At 37.1% G+C, this 25,541-nt stretch overlaps 1 protein-coding gene across 1 annotated transcript; it reads right to left on the bottom strand.

Moving 5' to 3' along the window:
• Positions 1-15,181: 15,181 nt before the first annotated feature.
• On the bottom strand, positions 15,182-22,419 carry LOC141633868 (putative galacturonosyltransferase 14). Its single transcript, XM_074446238.1, has 6 exons — positions 21,586-22,419; positions 20,439-20,491; positions 20,039-20,194; positions 17,940-18,530; positions 16,644-16,946; positions 15,182-16,179 (listed from the first exon to the last, which is right to left on the bottom strand). Exons 1-6 carry the CDS (start codon positions 21,914-21,916, stop codon positions 15,895-15,897), a joined length of 1,719 nt encoding a protein of 572 aa, XP_074302339.1. The 5' UTR covers positions 21,917-22,419; the 3' UTR covers positions 15,182-15,894.
• Between the last annotated feature and the right edge of the window lie 3,122 nt (positions 22,420-25,541).

Below are 25,541 nucleotides of genomic sequence, written 5' to 3'. Positions count from 1 at the left end.
CACAAAGGCTATTAAGCGATGAACATATACTCGTCAAAGACTATAATGGCCTATCTATGGCGAAGACCGAAATACTCACCTAGGACCTAATCCCAGCTTGAATACTTTAGCCCACACCACACAAGACAAGTAGGACACCCACTTAACTATAAGAGAGGCAAAGAGTCCAAACTTGCACACACAAATGATCATACACACCCTAGCATATGAAAGGCTACGCAAGAGCATGTTCAGCTGACAAACCAACTATATCTCCAATATCAATAATAATCCAAGTTCCAGATAACCAAAAGTATCATAATCCATGAGAACAAGCTAAAATGGCAAAGAGGCAACAAGACTCAAGCATAAGGTATTCAAAGCATCCAACAACCAACATGTGAAATGATAATCACAAATATCAAGGCATCAATATAAAACATCCAATAACAACCAATCTCACCTCAAAGACAAACCCTCGACCCGAGTCCCGCGACGGGTCATCGGTCAAATCGAGGTTGACCGGTTTAATCCTAGTTTGACCAAACTCGTTCGGTCAATCTGGCCCAGCTCAGAGTCTTGGCCTACTTTGGCCCAATTCACAAAATTCATCACAATTTCATTCTCATGCCATTTCCAATTTCTATCATGTGAAAAACTATCAACATAAGGAAATATATTCCAACTTACAAAATAACTAATTCCACAAGATTCTCGCATAATAAAATAGCATAAATAATCGTCTCACACAAGGGTAAACTTTTTTATAAATTTTAATCGATAAAACGACGCCATTTACTCATACGGACTTCGAATTGAGTGATTCAAGAGGCTAAACCACCTAATTTTTCGATGCTGTTCAATCTGTCATATTTTTGGAAACATTAGAAACCGTCTCGGTCCGGTACTGACGCGTTCCAGCCAAAACACGGACTTGTCACAACACATAATTCCTCATCCAACTTTGTTCCAAACAATAATATACAAATGGGTAATATAAATTAAACATAAGCATACTCATCTTACTCCATTCATTCATTTATCAACGAGATCGTCTCAAACAACAACAAACAACAACAAACAACAACAAACAACAACAAACAACTACTAATGTGACATTAATTCGTCGAGTGACTCGGAATAGTTACCTTAAACTAGCAAAGAGACAAGTAATAACTTGAGAAAGCTTCTAAAATCCAAAATTACTCTTCATCTTCAACCACATATGAGTCACCTAACTCATCTTCAAATTCTTCACCTATAAGAACAACAAAAACACAATTATTAAGCTTAAATTCGAAAACCCTAAAAGATGAGCCTTAAAACAAAATTGGGGGAAATGAAAATAAAACTTACTAGTAGATGAGGATTGAAGAGAGGATTCCAAATATATAATTATTATGAGATTTGGTGGAAAAATGAAGGATTATGGTGGATTTAGGGATTGTAAGGAGAATTTTTGAGATGAATTTGGTGTTTGATGAAATGAAGAGAGAGAGAGAGAGAGAATTATGGAGGAAATGAGAATTGAAAGAGGGGACAATGGAGGGTAGGTGGCCAGCCAAAAGGCATGGGGAGATGGGTCATTTGTTTACGTTTTGGGGTTTGCTTCGACGGTAATTAGAAATATTCGTCGAACGCGATTTCCGAGAATATTAAAGTTCTTAAACACGATTTTACTAAAAGATTAAGTACTCATATGCCCTATATCCAAACTCGTTTACCCAACGACCGTAAGAAATGGGAAAATCCCAATTTTACGACTTTTATCCGAAATCTATTTTATCAAAGGAAAAGGTTTAAATATAGTTTAAATCACTTTTAAACATTTCTAAACTATCAAAAATAATTACATTTCTTCAAAATAAAATAAGATTATATTTTATCAAATAAATTTTATTTCAAATAAATTAATATAAAATTAAAATAAATTAAAATATTACTTTTAAAATATAATAAGGGTCTCCAAAATTACGGGGTGTTATACATGTTAACAAAAGCCGACCAATTTTACCCAATTACCAACATTAACAACCCATATTTAACCCTTAAGCCTTGCTTAGGTTCCCCCTAAAGCCTAGAAGGGCACTACTCACACCACTACAAAAAGAATTAAAACAGGAGACCGATTTTGGCGACTGAAATCAGTCGCTAAAATCAATTTGGCGACTGAAATCAGTCGCCAAACGTCAGTCGCGGACCTTAGTCGCCTTTTCTAACTTTGGCGACTAAAGTCGGTCGCCAAATTTGGCGATTGAAAAATCAGTCACCAAATGACGAAAATGGCGACTGAAAAAATAGTCGCCAAATTGGCGACTGATTTTAGGTAGTCGCCAATTTGGCGACTGAATTTCAGTCGCTAAATTTGGTATTAGTCGCCAAATTTGGGTGACGTAGCCAGTTTCAAGGAGAAACTTTGACTACTGAATAAGAGCTTTGGCGACTGAAATTCAGTCGCCATTTTGGCAACTACATTGAATCAGTCGCCAAAGCCCTTTTCAGTCGCCAAAGTTGCTGTAAGTTTTTGTGGTTTTTTTCGCTTTCAATGCTAGCCAACCTGCATACAACGCCATACATCAACCCAAATTTCATCGCCATACATCCCAAATTTCAACACACACAACACCATACATTTCAACCTAACACCTCCCATTTTCTCAAACTTCATTTCATATATTGAAAATGAAAGTTTTACAAGCTAAGCTATTCTAAAGTTCAAGTCTAAAGTTCAAGTTTTACAAGCTTACATGCTAAAATCATCTTACTTGGAAGCCAACACCGGCTCCACTCCCCCCTTGTGGACCATGCGGATCATTTGGATCGTAGTTGGGTCTAGGTCCGGGGATACAACCTTGCCACCAATTCTCAAACATTTCCATTCTTTCCTTCATTTGGCGGAATTCTTCATCACGTTTGGCATTACGTTCATCACGCTCTCTTACTTGAGCTTGAAGTTGACTAATAATTCCCGGTTGATACGTGTTGCTGGGAATTGTTGAAGTCGATCTCCTACGCGTTTTCTCATAGAAAGCCGGTGTTGAACTTCCGGTACCATACACGTGCCCTTTCTTGAAGCCATTCACCAACTCATACCATATGTCATTATCCGGTTTTTCTGGATTGGCGGCCTTTTCTTGTTCAAATGCTTCCTACAATATTAAACAAATGGTTGTAAGTTAATATGGTAACCACCTTATATACGACATTTTAAAAGAGAATAAATTAACAAAAATTAAGTGTTAGGGAAAACTTACATATAATTGCTTGTCTTTTGGCTTAGTCCAACTTCTAACCCCTTTGTGGTCAACCCAGGAATGCGTGTCCGAAAATGGTTCGCATCTGTCGCAATCGGCTTTGACTTCTTCTTTCCTTTCTGAATGAAAAAAAAAACATACATGTTAGAAAATCAACAAAAAATCTAACATAAAATAAACATGTTGCATTGAAAACCAAAAAAAGTGTGAAATAATAGACAAAGTTACACTCAATACACGATCCCAGAACGATCGTGAACCCGCAAAATGAGTAGGCTCGTTCACGGCATCTTCCTTTCCTCCTTTTTTGTTGAGGGATGCTTGCTTAGACTTCTTCTGAAAAGCTTCACTTTTGGTATGCTTTATTAAGCCTTCATACTTGTCACCTGCAATTACACATATGAAATCATAACTAATAAGTTACTGATATTATTTATAATATAAGAGAGTATATGCTAATTAATACAAATAAAAAAACAAGTTAATTAAATACCTTTCATGTGCTCTGGTTCCTTCGGGCGCCTGATCGTCTTCCAGATCACGTCCCGATATCGTCGAGTACCAACGTCATTGTACCTGCTACGGACATTCTGTTCTTGAGACGGTCACCAAGCAAATGATAGCTACAAAAAAAAAGCGACAAAATTTCATATTAGTATAAAATAAAAGTATAACCTTGGTTCTTAAAAAATTTATCAAAATTAACTATTTGGTTTTTAAAACAAATAATTACGGAAAATATATACCCAAAATTTATTGAACCACGCCTCTTTTTGTGCATTAGAAGCTTGTGTCCACGATGTAGGAATTGGACCCACGAAATTAGTCTTCGTGCTTTTCGTGACACCTCGTATCACGCAATCGTCCATAAACCTGCATTTATTTTGAACATGTAAAATTAGAAACAATTATTATTTTACAAAAAAAAAAAAGAAATAAAAATAGTAGACTAATAAAGAATAAAACTTACCATAATCCCACCGGCTCAAGAATCATCCGATGATCCGAAGTGTACCGTGATCGGCACCATCGGCTCGTCGGTAGCGCCGGTCTCCTCACGCTACCGTTATCGTCACCGTCTGTCTCCGCATCGGATCCTCCCGCACAAACTCCTCCTCCTCCTCCGCACGCGTACTGGCCCGTAACTTGAGCCGCCTCCACGCTTCCTACCTCGACTGCTCCACCATCTGCAGTAATACAAATAAAAATTAACACAAATAATGATAAATGAAAATTATACAGACTTTTAAATTTTAATAATTTACTCTTGAGGAATACAAAATTATACCAATTTAATCATCTTCATCTCCAAACCCCTCGTCCTCATCCTCATCCTCATCATCGTCATCATCATAATCATCTTCCTCTCCAAACCCCTCGTCCTTCCTCCTCCTTTTCTCCTCCTCCCTTCTCCTCCTTACCTCCTCTTCCCCTCTCCTCTCCTCCTCTTTTTCCCTTCTCTCCTCCTCCTCCGCCTCATCCTCCCCCGGCAGTCTCTCTTCCACATCATAATATTCTTCCTCTTCCATGTCTTCACCATTTTTATTCTCATGCTCATAGTTGATTTCATCGGGTGGAGACAAAAGTGTTTCATTTGAAACGTTTTCTTCTTGGAAAAAAGTTGTATCAACTTGTGACCGTGCCTTTGTCTTAAAGATTGCACACCACGCATTTTGATTTCTATCATTTGTTGTGCTTGGATAAGTAGTAAAATACACTTTATGAGCCTGATGTGCAAGTATAAATGGATCATACTTAGAGTATGTTCTAGTACGATTCACTTCTACAAGCTTGTATTGTTCATGTACTCTCATTCCAGCCACAGACTTATCCTTCCAGTCAACCTTGAATTAGACAGTTTTATAAGCTCGGTCACGTCCATTATAACTAATTTCAAAGATATCTTCAACTATACCATAGTATTCGTTGTCATCAAGAGAAGAAATAGTAACCCCCCAATTGGACCTAGCGTTACCTTTACCGTGGTTGAATGTTTGAAAATTAAACCCATTAACCGAGTATCGATTCCACGTTTTTACCATTTTTGAAGGACCAAAAGCCAAACTTCTTATCAAATCATCTTGAATATTCAACTCAATTACATGTTTCTGAAACCATGATGGAAATTGGTCCTCATGTTTGTCCCAAACATCATCCTTACTTATATTAGGATTCCTCTTAATGAAATCATTAACAAACTGTGTTTCGTATGACTCCAAGAGGTCACAATTAGATAGCATGTAAAGGTGGGCACGATTATACTCCTTATCATCCAAATATCTTGTTTGCCCCTTTGATGAACACCCTTCATCATCTTGAGTTTGAAAAAATTCGGGTAAACTTCCGTCTATTTCATCCGGTTTCTCAACATTCAAGTTTTTTGCTTTGGTTTCTATATGTTTTTCAAAGTAAAGAGAACAAAAGTTTGCAATCTCTTCCGTTAAATAAGCATTGCTTATAGAACCTTCCACCCTAGCTTTATTACCAATTTTTTTCTTCAAATGATTAAGAAACCTATAAAAGTTAATGATGAGTTTTATTAATAATAAAGTTAACATATAATAAATAGATTAGTTATTATTATTAATTTTAATTTAAAAGTACCTAGATTATCTTAATTACCTTTCAAATGGATACATCCACCTATATTGGACGGGTCCCCCAACTTTGGCTTCATATGGCAAATGAACCGGTAGATGCTCCATGGAGTTAAAAAATGCAGGAGGAAAGATCATTTCAAGCTTACACAATATCTGTGGTATTTGCTCTTCCGCATTTAATCATGTCATCAACACATATTGAAGAGGCACATAAATCTCGGAAGAATTGACTAATCTCAACAACTGCATTCCAAACGTTTGTCGGCACGAGGTGTTTCAAAGCAACGGGTAATAATCGCTCCATGAAAACATGACAATCATGACTTTTCAAGCCTTGCAACTTCAGCTTCTTAAGATCAACACATCGACTAAAATCTGATGCATACCCATCAGGAAACTTCAAATTTTGTAACCACTCACACAATACCTTTCTCTTAGCTTTGTCGAGAGTGAAAATGGATGTTGGCTTAGACCCGTCGCCGCGAATGTGTAATTTGAGACGATGACAAAATTTCTGCAAATCTTTTCTAGAAGCAATGCTATCACATTTTTCACCTTCTACATCCATGATCATGTCAATTAGTTGCTCAAAGAAATTCTTTTCTATGTTCATTACATCCAAATTATGTCTTATCAACATTGTCTTCCAATAATGAAGGTCCCAAAGAATGCTTCTTTTAAACCAACCGTTTTTCTGCTTTTTCAATTCTTTAAATTCTTCCTCGGTACCATCAATAGGAGATGGTAAATCACATACCGTCTTCCATATCTCATCCCCAGGCACTCGTTTCGGAGGGGCATCAAGCACCTCTTTACCTTTTGTGAAAGCTTTCTTGTTCCTCCTATGTGGATTTCCCTCTCGTAAGAAGCATCTATGACAATCAAACCAGCTTATTTTCTTGCTATTGGGAAGCCAAAATGCTTTACTTTCCTCCATGCAACAAGGACATGCTTTTTTTCCTTGTGTGGACCACCCAGATAGCATACCATAGGCGGAAAAATCATTTATTGTCCACAAAAGGGAAGCTTTAAGTTAAAAATTTTGTTTTTTAGACACATCATAAGTTTCCACCCCAACTTCTCACAAATATTTCAACTCCTCCACCAATGGTTGTAAATAAACATCCAAATTACATTTCGGGCTTTTTGGTCCGGGAACAATAAGTGACAAGAAGATAAATGGTCTTTTCATACATAACCAAGGTGGTAAATTGTATTGTGTGACCATAACGGGCCAACAAGAATACTTCCTCCCAAAATTACCGAAAGGATCAAATCCATCCGTACACAAGCCAAGTCGTACATTGCGGGGTTCCTTGGCAAAATCAGGATACATCTGATCAAATCGTTTCCATTCTTCCCCATCACTAGGATGACTCATCTTCCCTGGAGCACATGGGTTTTCTTTGCGCCATCTCATTTGTTCGGCAATGTTTTTGGTGGCATAGATTCTTTGAAGTCTTGGTGCGAGAGGAAAGTAAAACAATTGGTTACATGCTATTAATTTCTTACTCTTTTTGGCCCTCTTACTACCGTTGCCTTTTTTCAACACCAAAACTGTATCTCCTTCACTTGTCTCATATCTATCCGCCCCACAATCTTTACATTTGTCAAGCAAAGCATCGTCTTTCCAAAATAGCATACATCCTTCAGGACATGCATCAATCTTTTCATGCGGTAACTGAAGACCTTTAACTACTTTTTTGGTAGTATAGAAACTTCGGGTCATGATATTATCATCGGGGAAAGATTCCTCAAGGAACGAGGCAATGCCATCAACAGCAACAAATGGCATATTAAACTCACATTTCAAGGTAATTAGCCTAGAAGCGGCTTGTAACAATGTCATTCTGCTTCCTTCATACAAGGGTTTTTCTGAGGCTTTTAACATGTCAAGAAAGGCTTTTGCTTGTGGGTGTGGCGGTTGTTCTTCAGAAATGGTTGTATGGTCATCACTATTAAAAATAGTGGAATCCATAGCATCAACAACCATCTCTCTATATGGGTTCTCATCATTTTGTATTTGTTGGGTGTGAGCTTGTTCATGAATTGGAGAATATGCTTCTCCATGTGAAATCCAATTGTAATAATTTGGCTTAAACCCGTTTATAATGAGATGTTCTTCTACTACAATGTCAAGCTGGTATTTCAGGTTTTTGCATTTGGCACAAGGACACCTAAGTTTTTTGTCTACCAAGTCATATTCATCTTGTTGTTTAGCAATTTCAATAAACTCGCTAACACCCTTTATAAATCTAGCGGTAGGACGTCTTTTCTTATTGGAATGGTCTAATCTTCCTTCATACATCCATGAACGTTCCAATCTCTTCATTTTAATCTAAAGAAGACCCCACGATAATTTAAACATTTTTAAAAAATAACAATAATATTACATACAAAATTTAAACATTATACTCCACATTATACAATAAACATATGAAAACAATATATAAATATTGTCAATAAGTAATCCATCTTCGAATGGGGTCCTTATCACTCCAACCTAAACCCGTCAATGTACGTTTCAAGTCACTAGCAAACACACTTGTAATTTATTAATGAGGAAAAATTCGGCGACAATTCCCTTGATTCTCCAAATACACATCTATGTAGAATAACTAATTACTCCACATATACATGTATTCGGAGAACATTAAAGGGATCGCCACTAAACTCATTCCTCATTAATAAATTACAAGTACGTGTTTACTACCTAAATGACTTGAAACGTACAAAGACAGTCCCAAAATGGGGACTATTCAAGAATTACTCATAATGAGTAATTTTTGAACGGGTACTAAGCCAACATCAAATCAAACAACAACACAATCAAGTACTAAATTAATTAAGTCAATCAATAGCACAATTCAACCACATAATAAAGATTTCTATCCTAAAGTCCGTAGCATAATTTGAACTAAAATTAGTAAATTTAAAAGGTAACTGGTAAGAGAAGGTTACCTAATCAAGTAAAAGCAAAAGTGAAAAGAAAACAAGAAGCAACGGCTCACAGACGGTGGTGCCTAGCTAGCAACGGTGACAACCCTGAAAAGAGAAAAGAAAAACAAAAAAAACAAGGTTATTCAACCTCAATTCATCAATAACATGAATTATCAAACTAAATTTATCAAAATCAAGTCCTAAAGAAGGTTCCACTTAGCTAATAGCTAATTTCTCTTAATCCAAAAGACGGTTCCACTTAGCTAATTCCATTAATGCAAAAGACGATTTCACTTAGCTTAATATTAATAATAATACGACGGTTTCACTTAACTTAGTAATAATAATAATAATAATAATAATAATAATAATAATAATAATAATAATAATTAAGACGGTTCCACATAGCTTAATACTAATGATAATGAGACGGTTTCACTTAGCTACCAACACCAAACACCACCCCACGATCCACCCCAACCACGGCCGACCGCCGACCGACCACCACCCACCGAACCACCCCCACCCATAACCCTAAACCAAGACAAAAACCCCTTTAATCATTCCCTTTTAATTCAAACACAAATTAAACTAAATCTAACTACAAATTAAACTAAATCTAACTATAAATTAATCTAACATACTAACTACAAATAAATCTAACCAACTAACCACAAATTAATCAAACTAACTACAAATTAATCTAACAAATTAAACTAATTAAACTGAAATTAAACAAAAACAACTAACCTAATTAAAGAGGGTGGATGTGCCGGTGGAAATGGCGGTGGAAATGGCGGTGGAAGGGTGGTTGTGTGGTGTTGTTGGTTGGTTGTGTCGTCGTCGCCGCTGTTTCGCTCTCCCTTCTTTTTTTTTTTGTTTCGTAAAGAGTAAAGTATGCACACTACTACAAATCCAGGCAACTACAACGCCCCTTTAACAACGATTATTCACGAAAATCACAATAGACGTTGTAGAATGTATGGCGCGAATTTTACTAAACTTAATTACAACGGGTATGGTTATAAAAACCGTTGTTATTAGTTTTAACAATGGGTCACACATGCACAACCGTTGTTAATAATTTGGCGCAAAATTGGCGCAAAGTTAGTGAAAAGTAATCACAACGGTTACTTTTGTAACCCGTTGTTAAAACATATTTGACAACGGGTGTTTTTTACAACCGTTGTTAAAACATATTTGACAACGGTTGTTGTTTAATAACCGTTGTCAATACCTTCCCATACTATAAACCACACAAACACAAGTCTGCTGCAGCCACAAAACACAACCCTTATTAATACACAAACACAAACACAGCAGACAAACACAAACACAAAACACACACTTTCTCATCGTCTCTTTCTCTCTTTCTCTCTTTCTCTCTTTCTCATCGTCGCTTTATCCTCTCGCTGTCACTGTTGATTTCATCGTCTCTTACGTTCTGTATTTATCAGGTAAATCTCGCCGTCACTGTTAGTTTCATCGTCATTATTTTCTTTTTCTAATTATTTCTTTTGCATGTATGTGTTTTTATCGACCATTATGTTATTTGTTTAAGTATTGTTCGCATAATTAGTTAGTAAAACAATGAAGAAGCAAGATGAAGAAGCAAGATAAACATAATTAATATATATATATATATATATATTTATAAATACATAAATTAAAAAAAAAATTACATTAATGAAAATGCAATTCTTATATTTTCATAGAGGATCTTATTCTCCTCTATCATATCGTTCCTCTCCTCCTTGGCTATTTGGAGGTTCCATTCAGCAGTTGCTATATCGTCATATAGCTGCAACTGCTGCTGCTCCGTCAAGCCATCTTCTTTGGCGTCCTTCAGTACGGATCGAGCATCCGCAAGGTAGCTCTAGAAACTTTCCTCAATATGGAGCAACCGGCGGATGAAACTGTTGTTGTTCTCGATCATAGTAAGAGTCTTAAGGATGAAATCATTCATTTTGTTGGAGTTTGGAGTTTGTTTTGAAAGATTAAGTAGGGTTATTTATTTGGAGTTTGTTTTAGCAGTTAGGGTTTGGAGATGTATATATTGAGATAATGGAAATGTTAGTTGAGATAATGCAATGTATTTATACTAAGCAATGTGTGGGTTGAGTTGTTTTCTAATTAATATATATGTTAGGAAGTTGTGCCATGCATAATCATCATCATATCTCTCAATGCTGCTTCAAATCTTATTACTAACCCTTCTCATTCCATATTGTCCGTTCATATGCACAGTGATGTCAGTAATAATGCATGCATCGGAATTATAACGGGCCGTAATTATGCATGCATCTAGTAATATTTAATTTAATTTTTTTTTATTTTTTAAGAACAAACAACAACGATTATGTATAAAAAACCCGTTGTCTTTAGTTATAACAACGGTTTTGTATATTACAACCCGTTGTTATAACTTTCCCCCCAAAATTGAGTCACACTTTCCACAACGGGTTTTTATACTTAAAACCGTTGTTAATATTTTTAACAACGGTTTCCTTAAGAAAACCAACCGTTGTTAAAACCTTTTACAACGGACGCTTTAACAACGCCCGCTTTTTTATATAACAACGGTTTTTGACCGTTGTTATAGCCTGTATTTGTAGTACTAAATCAAACAACAACACAATCAAGTACTAAATTAATTAAGTCAATCAATAGCGCAATTCAACCACATAATAAAGGTTTATATCCTAAAGTCTGTAGCATAATTTGAATTAAAATTAGTAAATTTAAAAGGTAACTGGTAAGAGAAGGTTACCTAATCAAGTAAAAGCAAAAATGAAAAGAAAACAAGAAGCAACAGTTATCGCGTACGGTGGTGCCTAGCAGCGCGGTGACAACCCTGAAAAGAGAAAAGAAAAACAAAAAAAACAAGGTTATTCAACCTCAATTCATCAATAACATGAATTATCAAACTAAATTTATCAAAATCAAGTCCTAAAGAAGGTTCCACTTAGCTAATAGCTAATTTCTCTTAATCCAAAAGACGGTTCCACTTAGCTAATTCCATTAATGCAAAATACGATTTCACTTAGCTTAATATTAATAATAATAGGACGGTTTCACTTAACTTAGTAATAATAATAATAATAATAATATTAATTAAGACGGTTCCACTTAGCTTAATACTAATGATAATGAGACGGTTTCACTTAGCTACCAACACCAAACACCACCCCACGATCCACCCCAACCACGGCCGACCGCCGACCGACCACCACCCACCGAACCACCCCCACCCATAACCCTAAACCAAGACAAAAACCCCTTTAATCATTCCCTTTTAATTCAAACACAAATTAAACTAAATCTAACTACAAATTAAACTAAATCTAACTATAAATTAATCAAACATACTAACTACAAATAAATCTAACCAACTAACCACAAATTAATCAAACTAACTACAAATTAATCTAACAAATTAAACTAATTAAACTGAAATTAAACAAAAACAACTAACCTAATTAAAGAGGGTGGATGTGGCGGTGGAAATGGCGGTGGAAATGGCGGTGGAAGGGTGGTTGTGTGGTGTTGTTGGTTGGTTGTGTCGTCGTCGCCACTGTTTCGCTCTCCCTTTTTTTTTTCGTAAAGAGTAAAGTATGAGAGAGGCTGATTTCTATTAAAAAAATTGGCGACTGAAATTCATTTAAGCGACTACACATATTTCAGTCGCCAAATTTAAAAACTCGGTCGCCAAATTGATTCCCTTTTTTAAAAAAGACAGCCTGGTTTCTATTAAAAAAATTGGCGACTGAAATTCATTTTGGTGACTGAATATCAGTCGCCAAATTGGCGACTACCCATAAATCAGTCGCCAAATTTAATATCTCTGTCGCCAAGTTTGATTCCTTTTTTAAAAAAGACAGTCGCCAGATTGGCGACTGATTTCAGTCGCCAATTTGAAAATCAGTCACCAATTTGGCGACTAAATATATCAGTCGCCAAATTTCGGTCGCCTATTTTAGTTTTTCTTGTAGTGCACATACTTAGAAGACAAATGTAAACAATTGGAGAAAAGCAAACAAACATAGTGATAAACATGATATAAAATGAAATAACAACTAAGAAGGAAGTGGAAATGTAAACAATTGAAGATTTAGACTAAAAAGGAAGGAAATTGTACCAACAAAAGGAAAGATTGAATCTTTAATGATAAATGGAAGATGTTCATCAACAAATTTCCATTACAAACCAAGTACCCAAATGTAAAATATTGAAACTAAGTAGATCTAGGCTAAATAAGTAAGTAATTAAGGCTTAATTATGGAAAGATTAAAACATGTATTAAGGAAGGTTGCATAAATCTAGCGAGTTTTCAGATCTAGGGTAATGTGCTAAAATGAATTAGGGAGGGGGTATTTATAGTTTGCAACAATTTTAGATCAAAAAATTACAAAGGATGAAAAATAGGGTCGGGGTGCCTAAGCCGGTGGGCCGGCCGCCGTTGTTACGCCCGACTGGGAGATCCCTGTAAGTTAAACTTCAATTCCAAGGTCATCAAGTGTTCCCAGTCGATGGGCCGATTGCCGGTGGGCTGCCTGCCGGTGGGCTGGCCGGCTGAGAACCCTCTGCACTTCTTCTCATTTCTGAAGTTACCAGGTGTGGACAGCCGGTAGGACGGTTGCCGGTGGCCCACCCGACGGGAAGTTCCATGCTTCTTCCTTCCTATTCTTCTTCCTTGGCTCATGGGGGATGCTCAGCCGGTAGACCGGCTGCCGGCTGGCCGGCTGGAAGGCTCTCCTCAGCTTTCTCCTCTCTTCTTTCCTATGCAAACCTCAAGACTTCCTAACTTGCTCCCATTTCTTCCTTTCCGTCTCAAATCCTACAATGTGAGACATAAAATCATAGAACGAGAAATAGAGAAACAAAATGCAAGTAGTAGGTACCAAAACCGTCTCAAAATCGACCAAAACGCATGGAAAAGAAGGGAGAATTTCAACCAACTAAATACATATCAACGCCCAGTTCCGCAGGATAACATTGATGATTCCCTCGGATCTTGGAAACCTCTAGAGGTTTGCATGCAATGGATTCATTGGGTTAAACTCAGCATTTTGGTGTGGTTGATGATAGTTTTGATGATTGTAGAAATTCTTATGAACATCAACTGCATCATCCACACCCCCATTCTCGTATCTCCTAAATTGTGGTTCAAAATCTATAGGATCAGAACTTGGAATTTTTTCAAAGTGATAATTATTTGAATGTTTACAAGACCGTTTTAGATTATTTGAGATAGAGTAGTTTGATGGTTTAAACTTCCTCATTCCACTGATTTAAATAGCCCCAACCGAAACCCTAATTCACGCCTAAAACTAGGGTTATGAATCGTCACCCCCAATCAGCCAAAAAGGAGAAACCGTTGGTTGGGCATTAAATCTCGAGACCTCCAAAAGCAAGAAACTTCAACGACAAGAACTGATTAACAATGATTAGTGGTAAAATGGAAAGATTTTTAGATAAGAAATCCCTCTGACAGAAGGAAATGTCAGAATAGAAGCTTAGGGTTCTTCAATTACCCAATAAGCAACGAGGAAGCTGAGAAGCTTTTGTTTTTTGTTTTTTAATTTAGATGTAGCATGTGCTCTCAGAAAACGAGAGAAATTAGCTCTCTCTAGAAAGAAGAGAGAGAAGTTTTTCGATTTTGTCATCTTTGTCAATGGGTAATTTTCACTAGTTTCTTGCACGTTTGCGTTGCCGAGTAAGTCTCCCTTAAAACGGGCCATTTTCGTCTGAAATAATAAGACGATGAAACTACTTTACAGTCAAATATGACCACTTTAAAAAAAAATCGTCATAAGTTATAACACTAGCTGGACCATTATTGTAACATTTGACAATAAAATGGTTCAAAACCCCGTCTTATTGTTATGAAAATGGCCTGTCTGAAACAAGAATTTCCGTTGCCCTTAGTACTATGTCTTTTTTTCTCTATTTAGGAATGTCAATGAAGCGGATATAAATAAGAACCATATTGTACCAGCCCCTTTGAGGCTTTGTTTGAGCGGGCATGAGTAGGCCCGTATAGGTTTAGCGAGTAGTAGGGCGGATATTGGCAGTAGATTTTAAGGTTCTATTAAGCTGGGTTTTGGACATCTCGGGTCATGTCGAGTTAACTTTTTCACTTAAAAAATAAACATGTGAGTACCACTTCCATACTCAACCAAGTCATGTGGAGGGATTAGGATCGGGTTCGAGTACAAGTAGAGAAGCTTTTTTGTCATCACATATGATAAAAGCTTTTATCATTGGAGTACTAGTATATTCTTTGTAACGACTAAAGGCGCCAAATGTGGTGCTTAATTGTCGCATAGACTTGTTTTCATGTGAGTGGTCACTTAAGCTTGTTCTCCTGCAATCAAACAAGCATGCTAGAAAGTAGAAACAGCGCTATAAGGAACAAAAAGGAAATTAAGATTCTCGTCAACAACGAATATAATTATGATCGTAGTTTATGATAGTTGAGAAAGAATTTCTGCACATTAAGTCATCTTTCAAAAGACGTACACAACAAAAATAATGGAATGATCTAAGATCACTTCCCAGCTACAAGGGTGCAGCAGAAAACAACCACAGATTCACCGGAATCACAGCCTAGCCAAATAGGAATGAACATTGAATTAATTGAGAAGCGGTACCAAAAATGATTAAAACTAAAAAGAAATAATTATCAACCAATCTTTTCCTTAGCTGACAGGAAGTGTAGGAACCATTGTGGAAATCTCGTGGAGTCTGAATCAGCCTTCTGCTTGATGCACTGAGCTGCATTTTCGGAGGCTTCAAAATATAGTACTACTGTGTAGGTGTGTCGTCGATTATTGTTATAAATCATGTAAGACGTTCGAGCCCCACATAACAGTCCTTTTTCTACCAAAAAAAAATTAACAATGTTCATTATTTTACAGATTAAAAAATGAATTGCGTGCTGTTCCCAGACCCCAACCCCTCGAAATCATGCTCCTCAGGAACCTCAAGTCACTAGCCATCCAGCAAATTCACGATCATCGATGCCCCCTATTCATTCTCAACACTTTGGAGCATTAGGGCACGATCTACCCGTCACCTGCTTTTTTCTTCTTATGGACTTTTGAGTAGCTGAATAATAACTACGACTCCAATATATGGCAATTTCTGATAAAATCGTTTGTATAATTGACATACTTGGTCCAAAATGGCCGGAGAGTATCAAAGCCAATTGGTAGCCATGGTTTTGACTGACCATTGTAATGGATAACTGCTGCTTTCTTCACGCTCTCGATATTTGTCTTATTCTGGTAGCCCAAACCGAGCATGTGCCAAGACGGATCGATTGAGTGAACATGACCCATAAATGCAATTAAAGCAGGTGGTAGAGTTCCGAGTTTCCACATAGTAAGGTTTGACTTCAGATTCTGCAGGAGGAAGGTGAGAAAATTCAACAAGAAAGATGAGTGCTTAACAACTTAGAAAGATAAAATATCGTAAATAAAACACTTCCGCTATACAGAAACATGAAATCAAAGAATTATATGATCCTTCTTGTAGATGTAACTAAAAAAAAATTATATTAGGTGGCAATAATGCTATTTAGACGGCACTAAAAAGAGTCTTCTGTTGCTATGACCCTGCTATTTCCGAAAATGTAAAAAAGAAAGGAAACATAGTAGGAACAGGAGTTTCCACATTAGGAGAATATCGACAGATTTGCGCGGTTGTTTCAGTCATAGTCTTTAGATTGCAAATTTGAGACATAGATTGACAGATATAATTATGGAAAGCTAGAAAAAGAAAACCGATAATTTCAAAGACCACCTGGGTATCAAGGCAAAATATTTGTTGACACACATTTCTCAAGGAAACAAAAAAAAGCAATTACCTCCTTCAGCCAAAAATGGTACGTATCACGTATGCTTGTCTTTCTCCATGCACGTAGATCAAATATGTTCATCCCATAAGCCCAAGCACATTCGTTGGAATTCAAATTTTGTGCTATGAGAGGGTGGGAGAAATTGAAATAGTTCTTGAAATGTTTGGACATCACCCATTCATCCTCACCTTTACATGTCTCTACAGCTCCATTTACCTTGCCCTGAAGGTCAATATCCCAAAGAGGGGACAGGTCACGTTGAATTACGATGTCATCATCCAAGAAAACAACCTTGTCGAGGTTCGGAAACAGCTGCCAAGTTGAGAAAAAAAAAATGAAGGATACTATCTAACAGATTCAAACGAATGTAAATGAAATATTTTGAAGCTTTGTCGCCGAATGGATTTTCAAAGAGCTAAGGCTATCAATCTTTAAATTATAACTCAATGAATTAGTCTGAATCTTCACAAGCATCAGGATTCAGGAACAAGCACACCGAAAACAAATCATTTTCACGTGTCTAATATCTGTTTAGCTTTTTCAACGTAAAGCAACTGGTAGAGCCAAAGTAAACAGTCGAGTAGAGAAAAGGCAACGAGTACAAATTTGAGTCCAACAAAAACAGATTCACACATCCGACTGTTCCATTAAAACTCAAAATACAGTTACACCTAGCATGAAAAAATTGAGAAGAGAGCAATGAAGTACAAAAAACACAAGGTAAGATGTATTCCGTATTAGTGTTGAGAAATTTTCAAACAAAGACTAAAATAAAGTTGATACAGAAGCGTCAGACATGAGTTCAAAGAAAGAAGGAAAATATACCAAAAAAATAACTCAGCAAAGACCAGCTCAAGAAACTTGGGGTAGACAAAAGATGCTCACTATCCATAACACGACACTCAAGGTGGGCATGAAATATGTACCTGACTATCTGACACTACACTTTTCCTAGCGGAGATAAAACTACTCCGTATAAAAGAGGGAAAATGAGATAATACGGAGTATACTATTACATGAAGCATTTAATATCATTTTCTTACACTTCTAAGCCTTGTATCATCATTCTATTTCATTTTGAATGCTCTATATATTTTGTAAATCAATTTAACAGTAAAATTTTGTTTAGAAGACGTGTCCCGTATCCTCATTTTAGGACAAGCTCCATGTGTCTCAATACTTGACTTGACGAGTCGACACTTGAATATGTATCCATGTCAAACCCCCATACTCGAGTGGAGTAACATAGCTCACAATAACTAGCATATACCAAAGATATAAAAGGCAGAGGAAATAAAAATTTACCTCTGGCAAATAAATCCGGATGTGATTCAGCAAGGAAATGTACTTTGGGCTTCTAGCTTGTAATTTTGAAGCGAAGCCCCGTGGAGTAGTTTCACTTAGATTAGCTCCAGCTACATGGTTACCATGGTAGTAATTCCTTATCCCATTATGGCTTTCAATAGCTTCCAGAACAGGAACATTTTCTCTTGTTAACCAATCAAATTGGTGAACACCTTTTACTTCAACTAAAGCAGGTGAGACAGGGTTTAGTGCAAACCATGAATGCATGCCAGCATATGTTTTCTTATCAGTAATGACATGAAAGACTATCTTCTCCGGCGTTAAGGACGATTGCACAGCAGAAGAAACGACTACAGAGGCAGCCAGGATATTATCCGTGGAGACGACAAAATGATACATTGAGTTGTCAGACAGTAACGGGAGCAACTCAGGTGGAGGCAATTGTTTACGAGCATGAGCGTTAGAAGAGTACTCATCCGTTAAACGCAGAGACAAACAATGGATGCCTTTGGGAATTGAACTTGCGGCAAAATGTTTGTTCATTAACTCTGCAAATTTTGCTTCCCGTACCTCTTTTTCAAGTTTCTCCATCTGTCATGTAGCAAAATTCTATGTGTCATAAATACACTAATAACATGTGACAAAAATATACAATAGCACTAATAAAGAAAAGGAAAGGAAGAACTAGCGAGAGACTGACAATGGACACGGAGTAAGATTTTAAAATTAATAAAAAAGAAGGAAGAAAAATAAATAGAAAGGGAGCAATTCAAGGCACAGCACCATTCCCCCCGTCCAAATCAATTAACTAATAAATGTGAACCATAAGAAACATACATAGGTGATCAAAGAGCAGAAAAGAAATTTGTCCAGAAAGAAATCACATCATAGCCAAAACTGAAGCTGAGTAGTAATAAATTTGAGTAAAGTATGACGACCTTAACCTTAGCCCGTGAGAGACTGAAGCCACAAAATATCATGTTTCCCCAAAAAGTGGTATTGCGACCATGGTGACTGAAACTGATAACTGATTCTGTGTTCTCTGGAACTGGTTTCGACAAGTCTTATGCCACGCAAACCTACAAGCTACAAGCCTACAACTGTACTGGATTTTCAAATTCGGGTATAATTTTGAAAGAATTGGACAGACTGACATTGCTACGGAAAATAACCAAATACAATTACTACAGAAATTTATAGTCACAACTAACAATGCAAGGAACTAGACAATCAGTTAAACGCAAATACAATTTCTTCTAGTTCTCTTATTAACCTTTTCTCTTTGCCACACTATCCCTAGCATATAATCCTTTACATGTTGTCCCTTTCTAAAATCCAAATAGGATATTGTTGCACAAAACTTTATTAGTCAAAATACAAATTCATTTGCAAAAATAAAAAATAGTGAGCCTTGTGTGTAAGAGATGCGTGTCTTGCACCTCGTTGCTAACTTGCTACATGTCCAAACCAGCTCAGTGCGCCTTGCGCTTTTAAAGATAAAAGTAACACAACATAATAGAAATTAAATTCAGAATCTCAGACAGCTAATGTCAATACGAGATACAGCTGGCAGTATGGGAACTACTCCAGAGCTAAAAAAAACCCAAGATCAAGGACCCAACAGTGAAGTTGAATTCATAAGCTTACAACTACATAACTCGCATTAGCCACCAAAGAATATGACATATAGCAATACTAAGTAAAAAATATTACTAACCCTTTGTTTAAGTACAAGATGAGGAAGGAAGGGAAGTACGTAGTTGGAAAGATTCTAGTCTGGGTTATATGAACAAGAATGGATCCTTCCGCGCCATTTCCTTCCAAACCAACATACAAACAGAAGAAAGGAAATCGCTCCTCTCCTTTCCCTCCCACCTTTTTCCATCAAATCACCCCATCCAAACAAAGTTCTTTAGACCAAGACCTAAGCTTTCTGAAAGTTAAATAGACCCACCAAAACACCATTTATAAGCATTCCATGAACTATAATCATCAAAGTACACCCCTTAAAAATAATATTGTGCCTTCATGCAACCATCTACAACCAGAAGACAAGAATAACAAAATAAGGTGTTGGAATATTTAGGCAATATACATACCGTTCCCTTCAAAATGAAGCCAAAGGTTTTCGGATCGTATCGGTTATGCTTCATATCAGATACAAGTTGGTTGAATGATCCTGGAAGCTTTAAGCCATGTGGTATCTCTTCTGCATTTACTTGAGTAAGAATTTTGTAAAAATCTCGTACTAGCCTCTGCGAACATCAGAAAATGAACTAATAAGTTGTTATCCAAACAATTAAGTAGCAGTATAGTTTAAATCAAGGCTGCAACACCAAACCATGACCAATTAGTAGAGGTCTTCAGGATTTTGAAGTGATGTTCACTATATTTAGCAAGATTAGACTGCAGTAGCCGATACAACCACCATAACCAATACTGAGATTTAGTACTATGGAAGTAAATGTTGGGTTTCAACCAAGATGAAAAGGAAATTACCCCTGAATCATCTCTACCAAGAAGCCGAGGCCCAAAACGTCTACCTAAACAATCTGTAACATTTAAAGGGGAAAAAATTGTTATAAACATAGCTTAAAAATAACTAAGTGGAACGTACAAAAATGAAGGTTTAACTGAGCATAGGACATATCCAAGGGAAGCGTGCCTAAATCAAAACAAGAAGTAAAAGACATCTAAACAAAAATCCACTGACGGTTGCAAAGGAGAGCCGCGGAGTATAACATCACTTAGGGCCTTACGGGTTGCTTGGGATGAGAGTAAATTATAGGGGAGTAATAAAGCTTAAAATTAAAGGAAGGAGGAGATTGGTGGTTAATGGTGGTAGTTAAGGGAGTTAAGAGGAGGTGAGGGAGGAACTATTGTCATGACCATATGAATTTCGGGGAGGTGGGTAACTATTCCTCCCATAAAGAGATATATATTGCCCTTTTTCCTCATTTCCGCCTTTCACCACCATCGCTCGTCATTTTCTAATTCATTTGAGCTCTAACCAAACACATAATAATCCACCCATAATATATCCCATAAACTTAGAGAGCATCGGCAGCGAAGGGATTCGTCAACTATTACTGACGGTGAACACCCTCAGCTACACCAAATTATATCTCATACACTTTCCGGCAAACAAATGATTCATATTGACACAAGTCTAACCAATCAAACCAATCCATTCGAAGAACATGGAAAATGTTTTGAGACACATTTTTCTCAACATAATATAAGCCTCACCAAACACATAATTATCCACCCATAACATATCCCATAAACTTGGACAGCACCCACAGCGAAAGGATTAATCACTATTGTCGGCGACAAACAATTGTTTCATATATAGATATATAGCCAATCCTGAAACCTCTCAAAACATCAAATCCTCACAAATGACTACTCACTCTGTTCGTCCCAATCATTTGTTTACTAAACAAATGATTGGGACGGAGGGAATACTATATTCTAATTAACGAATTTTAGATAAAAATAAAAACATGAACAGTAGATCCTCAAATTACGCAAAAATTCATGCCACCGACACTTTTCACAAAAGCTGCATTAATCATATCATCATCAAAACATCATATAATCAACACAAAAAACGTGAAATTACTTAAGATCCATCGAAAATTACCGAGAGACGAACAATTGTTGAAACCTTCAAGCGTGACAAGCGCAGTAAGAATGAAGACAAAAGGAAGAAGAAAAGCGAGAATCAAAATGGTGTGAAAAAGAGTACGATAAGATATATGACGGGCTGCTACTTTGACCTTCATCAAATCAACAATACAATTACTATTACTATTATTATTATTATTATTATTATTATTATTATTATTATTCGCGACACCGACACCGCCATTGTTGTTGTTGTTGTTGATGTTGTTAACGCTTCCGCCATTACAACTACTACTCATGCTCGATATCGTTATACTTCTCATGCTCGGTGACAACTTCAGCTGCATCCTCTCCTTGTATTATACTTTTTCTATTGATTTTTTCACTTCTAAACCCTAATTTCCAACACTTTTTCGATGCCGCCGTCGTTGTCGTTGTAGAATTATTACAACGATCGCCTGCACATTTCGCTGGCCATCTCTCCACCATCCGATCAATCGCCGATCTCTCCCTTCTCCTCTCTATATCTCTTTCTTTTGGCCTATATTGTATATCGATCTGGATCGCGTTTTCGCAATCAAATCAAATTTCCTCAATTTTTCCCCAATTTTATTGAAAATTTCACAGATTTGTCGCTTTTTTAAAAATTCAATTGAATAAATAGATAAATTAATTGATAAATAGGTAATTGATTAATGAGAAGAAGGATTAGAAAGGCGCCATTGAAGGTTGTGGTTTAGTCTCCCATGGATCATTGATCGAAGGGAGGAGATAGAGAGAGAGTGGAATTTGTTTGATTGTTTTTGTTTGGGCTCTGCTTATTTTATTTTAGCTTTTTTTTTTTTTTTATGTGTGTTGCTAAATTACTACGAGAATATAAAAATAATTTACGCGTAATTTGATTCAAATATCGCGCGCTCGCGAAAGTGGCAATTTACCCCCTTAACTTTGTTCAATGGTGAAATTAGGCTCCTTATTTTCAATTGTAGCAATTAATCCCCATAGCTATAACAAAAAGTGAAATTCAACCCCAATTTTTATTTTTCACTTAAATTTCAACAAAAATTTATTTTATATTTATATTATACAACTAATAATACATAAAAGTACTAATTTTAACTTTCTTAATTTATATAAGTTTATTTATTCATCTAAAGAATAATTTTACATTCATCTATATTAAACAAAATAAAAATATGTCACAATTTTATGAACTATTCTTACATTTAGAAAAAAAATTGTCTAAAATTGTAAAATTATAAAAAAAATTGGATTGTATAAATTTTTTAGATTGTATAAAATTTATAAAGTTATAAAATTAAATTTTATATTTGATTAATTGGATTATAAAAATGAATTTTGGTGGAATTTCATGAAAAATCAAATAATGGGGTTGAGTTTCACTTTTTGTTAGATTTATGGGGCTTGATTGCTACAATTGAAAGTTAAGGGCCCTAATTTCACCATTGAACAAAGTTAAGGGGGCAAATTGCCACTCTCTCGCTCTACTTTTTTCTACGGAATTTTGAATATTCACTGCGTCCGAGTTTGGTTGGGTTTGGAATCGGCTCCAATTTTTGAGCTCGAGCTCGGGTTTTGTAGTAAATCTCGCTTATGATCTTCATAAACTTGTGATCTCGCATAATCCTCTCTTCCATTTGTTATTACTTTAATCGGTATGATAAGTCACAAGCTTGTGACCGTCACAAATGAGAATTTGTGCTCTGATTTTGGCTAGAAATCTTTTCGACTGAGCTAGATTTTGAGAGTTTGGTGTTCTGGCTCAATCATTTACAACCTTATATATGACCAAGTGGCTTTGCCAAAATCGTGGAGTATGGGGTCAATTTAATATAATTACAATGTTTTTATTTTACTATGTAAAATTTTCATATCAAACAAATTTAACGATCAAAATGTCTATACCCTCGTAAAGTTATAGGGTTTCAGGACTCCACTTTCTTATGTGTGGCTACGTGTAAGGAGCCGCACTTTTAGGCACATAATCCCTGAGAATTGAGCGCGCGGTCTTTTCACTTCGAGCCCTTAGATTTCTTACTTGTATTCATGTATTTTCATTTCTGTTTTTAGTTTCATTTAGTATTCCAAGACTACTTTCTGCGTGTCGAATCTTGGAGTCCCGTTTTAGTTTAAGATACGTTTTTAGGTGTTTACAAAACGTATCGTTATTCTGCACAATCAATGTATCCTGCTACAAGACTCAAACTATCAAGTTTGCCTTTATGAGAGTTGCTAGTCAGTCAAAACCGCTTCTCATCTTTAAGCTTGATATTGCTTGTCTCTTGCTTTCAATAATCGTATTGCTTACTTTTATTGCTTTCGTGTGTCGGACTTTGATAATCGTGACTAGGATTCCCGAAACACGCCAACCGAGAACGATTACGAATGCACTAGTGATCCCTCACCAAGCCGTAGATGAGACGGTAAAGGGGCATAAGGCTCGCTTTGAAGCCGTAAACGAGACGATAAAGGGGCATAAGGCTCGCTTTGACGTCGTAGAGGCATCGATCCCGCGTGAGTTCGCGGAAGAGATGGGCTATGTCCACGAAAGACTGGGATAGCTGGAGAACATGTGTAATAGATTGATGAAAATGGCCGCAGACGGGAATTTTGGTGGGACTCCCAAGGTGAAGCTGCCTACACCTCACAAGTATAGTGGGGCGAGAGACTCGAAAGAAGTTGATAATTTCCTCTTCGACATGGAGCAATTTTTCCGAGCAAGTGCGCTTGACGAGACGCTGAAAGTCACTACGGCGAGCATGTATCTAATCGATGAAGCCAAACAATGGTGGCGCTCAAAATACGCCGAGATTGAGGCAGGGAGTGTGGTGTTGGAGTCATGGGACGATTTCAAACGACTCTTTAAGGAACAATTCTATCCAGAGAATATCGACTTCCTAGCTTGAAGAAAACTCAAGAGCTTGAAGCATACAGGTTCTATCCGAGAGTATGTAAAAGCCTACTCGACGTGTATGCTGGAGATAACTGATATGACCGAGAAGGATCGTGTGTTCCAATTCGTCGATGGTTTGAAAAAGTGGGCTCAACGAGAGATCGTGCGACAGAGACCCAAGTCCATCTCCGCTACTATGACCGCGGCCGAGAGACTAGTCGATTATTATACCGAGCGTGAAGCTGCTCAAAAAAAGGTATTTCCTGCAGCAATTGGGGGCAACCCCAGATTTGGAGGAAACACGTCGCAAGCCAAAACTCTTACTATGGGAAACGGCCGATTCCGTCCAGGAGGAGATAATAGAAGGTGGGGGCAAGCTAATTCCACCCCAACTTCCTCGAAAGGGAGCACGTCGGTATCGTCTACTGCTAGGAAGTCGTTTGCCTATTTCTTATGTAAAGAACCACACCGAATTTCTGAGTGCTCGCACCATGGGGATTTCAACACTCTTAAGAATAACTTATCTAAGATGTCGATGGAATCAAACCCCGAAGGGACGGACCTAGAAGCAGACATGGGAGACGATGAGAAGTCTAGTGAATAGGGAGAAGTGGCGCGAATGGGCGCGGTGCGCATGATGTGTTCAATGGGAAAAGGCATCGACCATTCCGTGGCCAAGTCCACTGAGCTCATGTATGTAGAAGTACGAATTAACGGAATTTGCACTCGTGTCATGATAGACACGGGAGCCTCCCACAATTTTGTCACCCTAGATAAGACAAAGCGGCTCGGGATGAAGCTAAAATGAGAAAGAGGTATTATGAAGTCTGTCAACTCCAACGCTAAGCCGATTCAGGGCGTGGCTAAAGATGTAGTGATTAAGATGGGTGAATGGAGCAGAAAGCTCGACTTCACCAATGTCCCGATGGATGACTTCAAGATCGTCCTCGGAATGGATTTTCTAAAGCAAACACTGACCTTCTTGGCACCCCGTAACGGTTCCTTTATGATGGTCGGGTCTAAACCTTGTTTGGTGAACGCCGTAGGAGGAGATAGCA

The sequence above is a fragment of the Silene latifolia genome, chromosome Y (genome assembly GCF_048544455.1).
Source record: "Silene latifolia isolate original U9 population chromosome Y, ASM4854445v1, whole genome shotgun sequence".
Taxonomy (NCBI): domain Eukaryota; kingdom Viridiplantae; phylum Streptophyta; class Magnoliopsida; order Caryophyllales; family Caryophyllaceae; genus Silene; species Silene latifolia.
The sequence above is the reverse complement of the archived record's forward strand: the minus strand, read 5'-3'. Positions and strand labels throughout refer to the sequence as shown.

Coding starts and splice junctions, on each gene's coding strand:
- LOC141633868 (XM_074446238.1), bottom strand. CDS start 21,916: ATGCAGCTGAAGTTGTCACCGAGCATGAGAAGTATAACGATATCGAGC. Junction 20,195..20,438: donor TTGGTAGAGATGATTCAGGG/GTAATTTCCTTT, acceptor TGATGTTCGCAG/AGGCTAGTACGAGATTTTTA. Junction 16,947..17,939: donor TCCGGATTTATTTGCCAGAG/GTAAATTTTTAT, acceptor TCAACTTGGCAG/CTGTTTCCGAACCTCGACAA.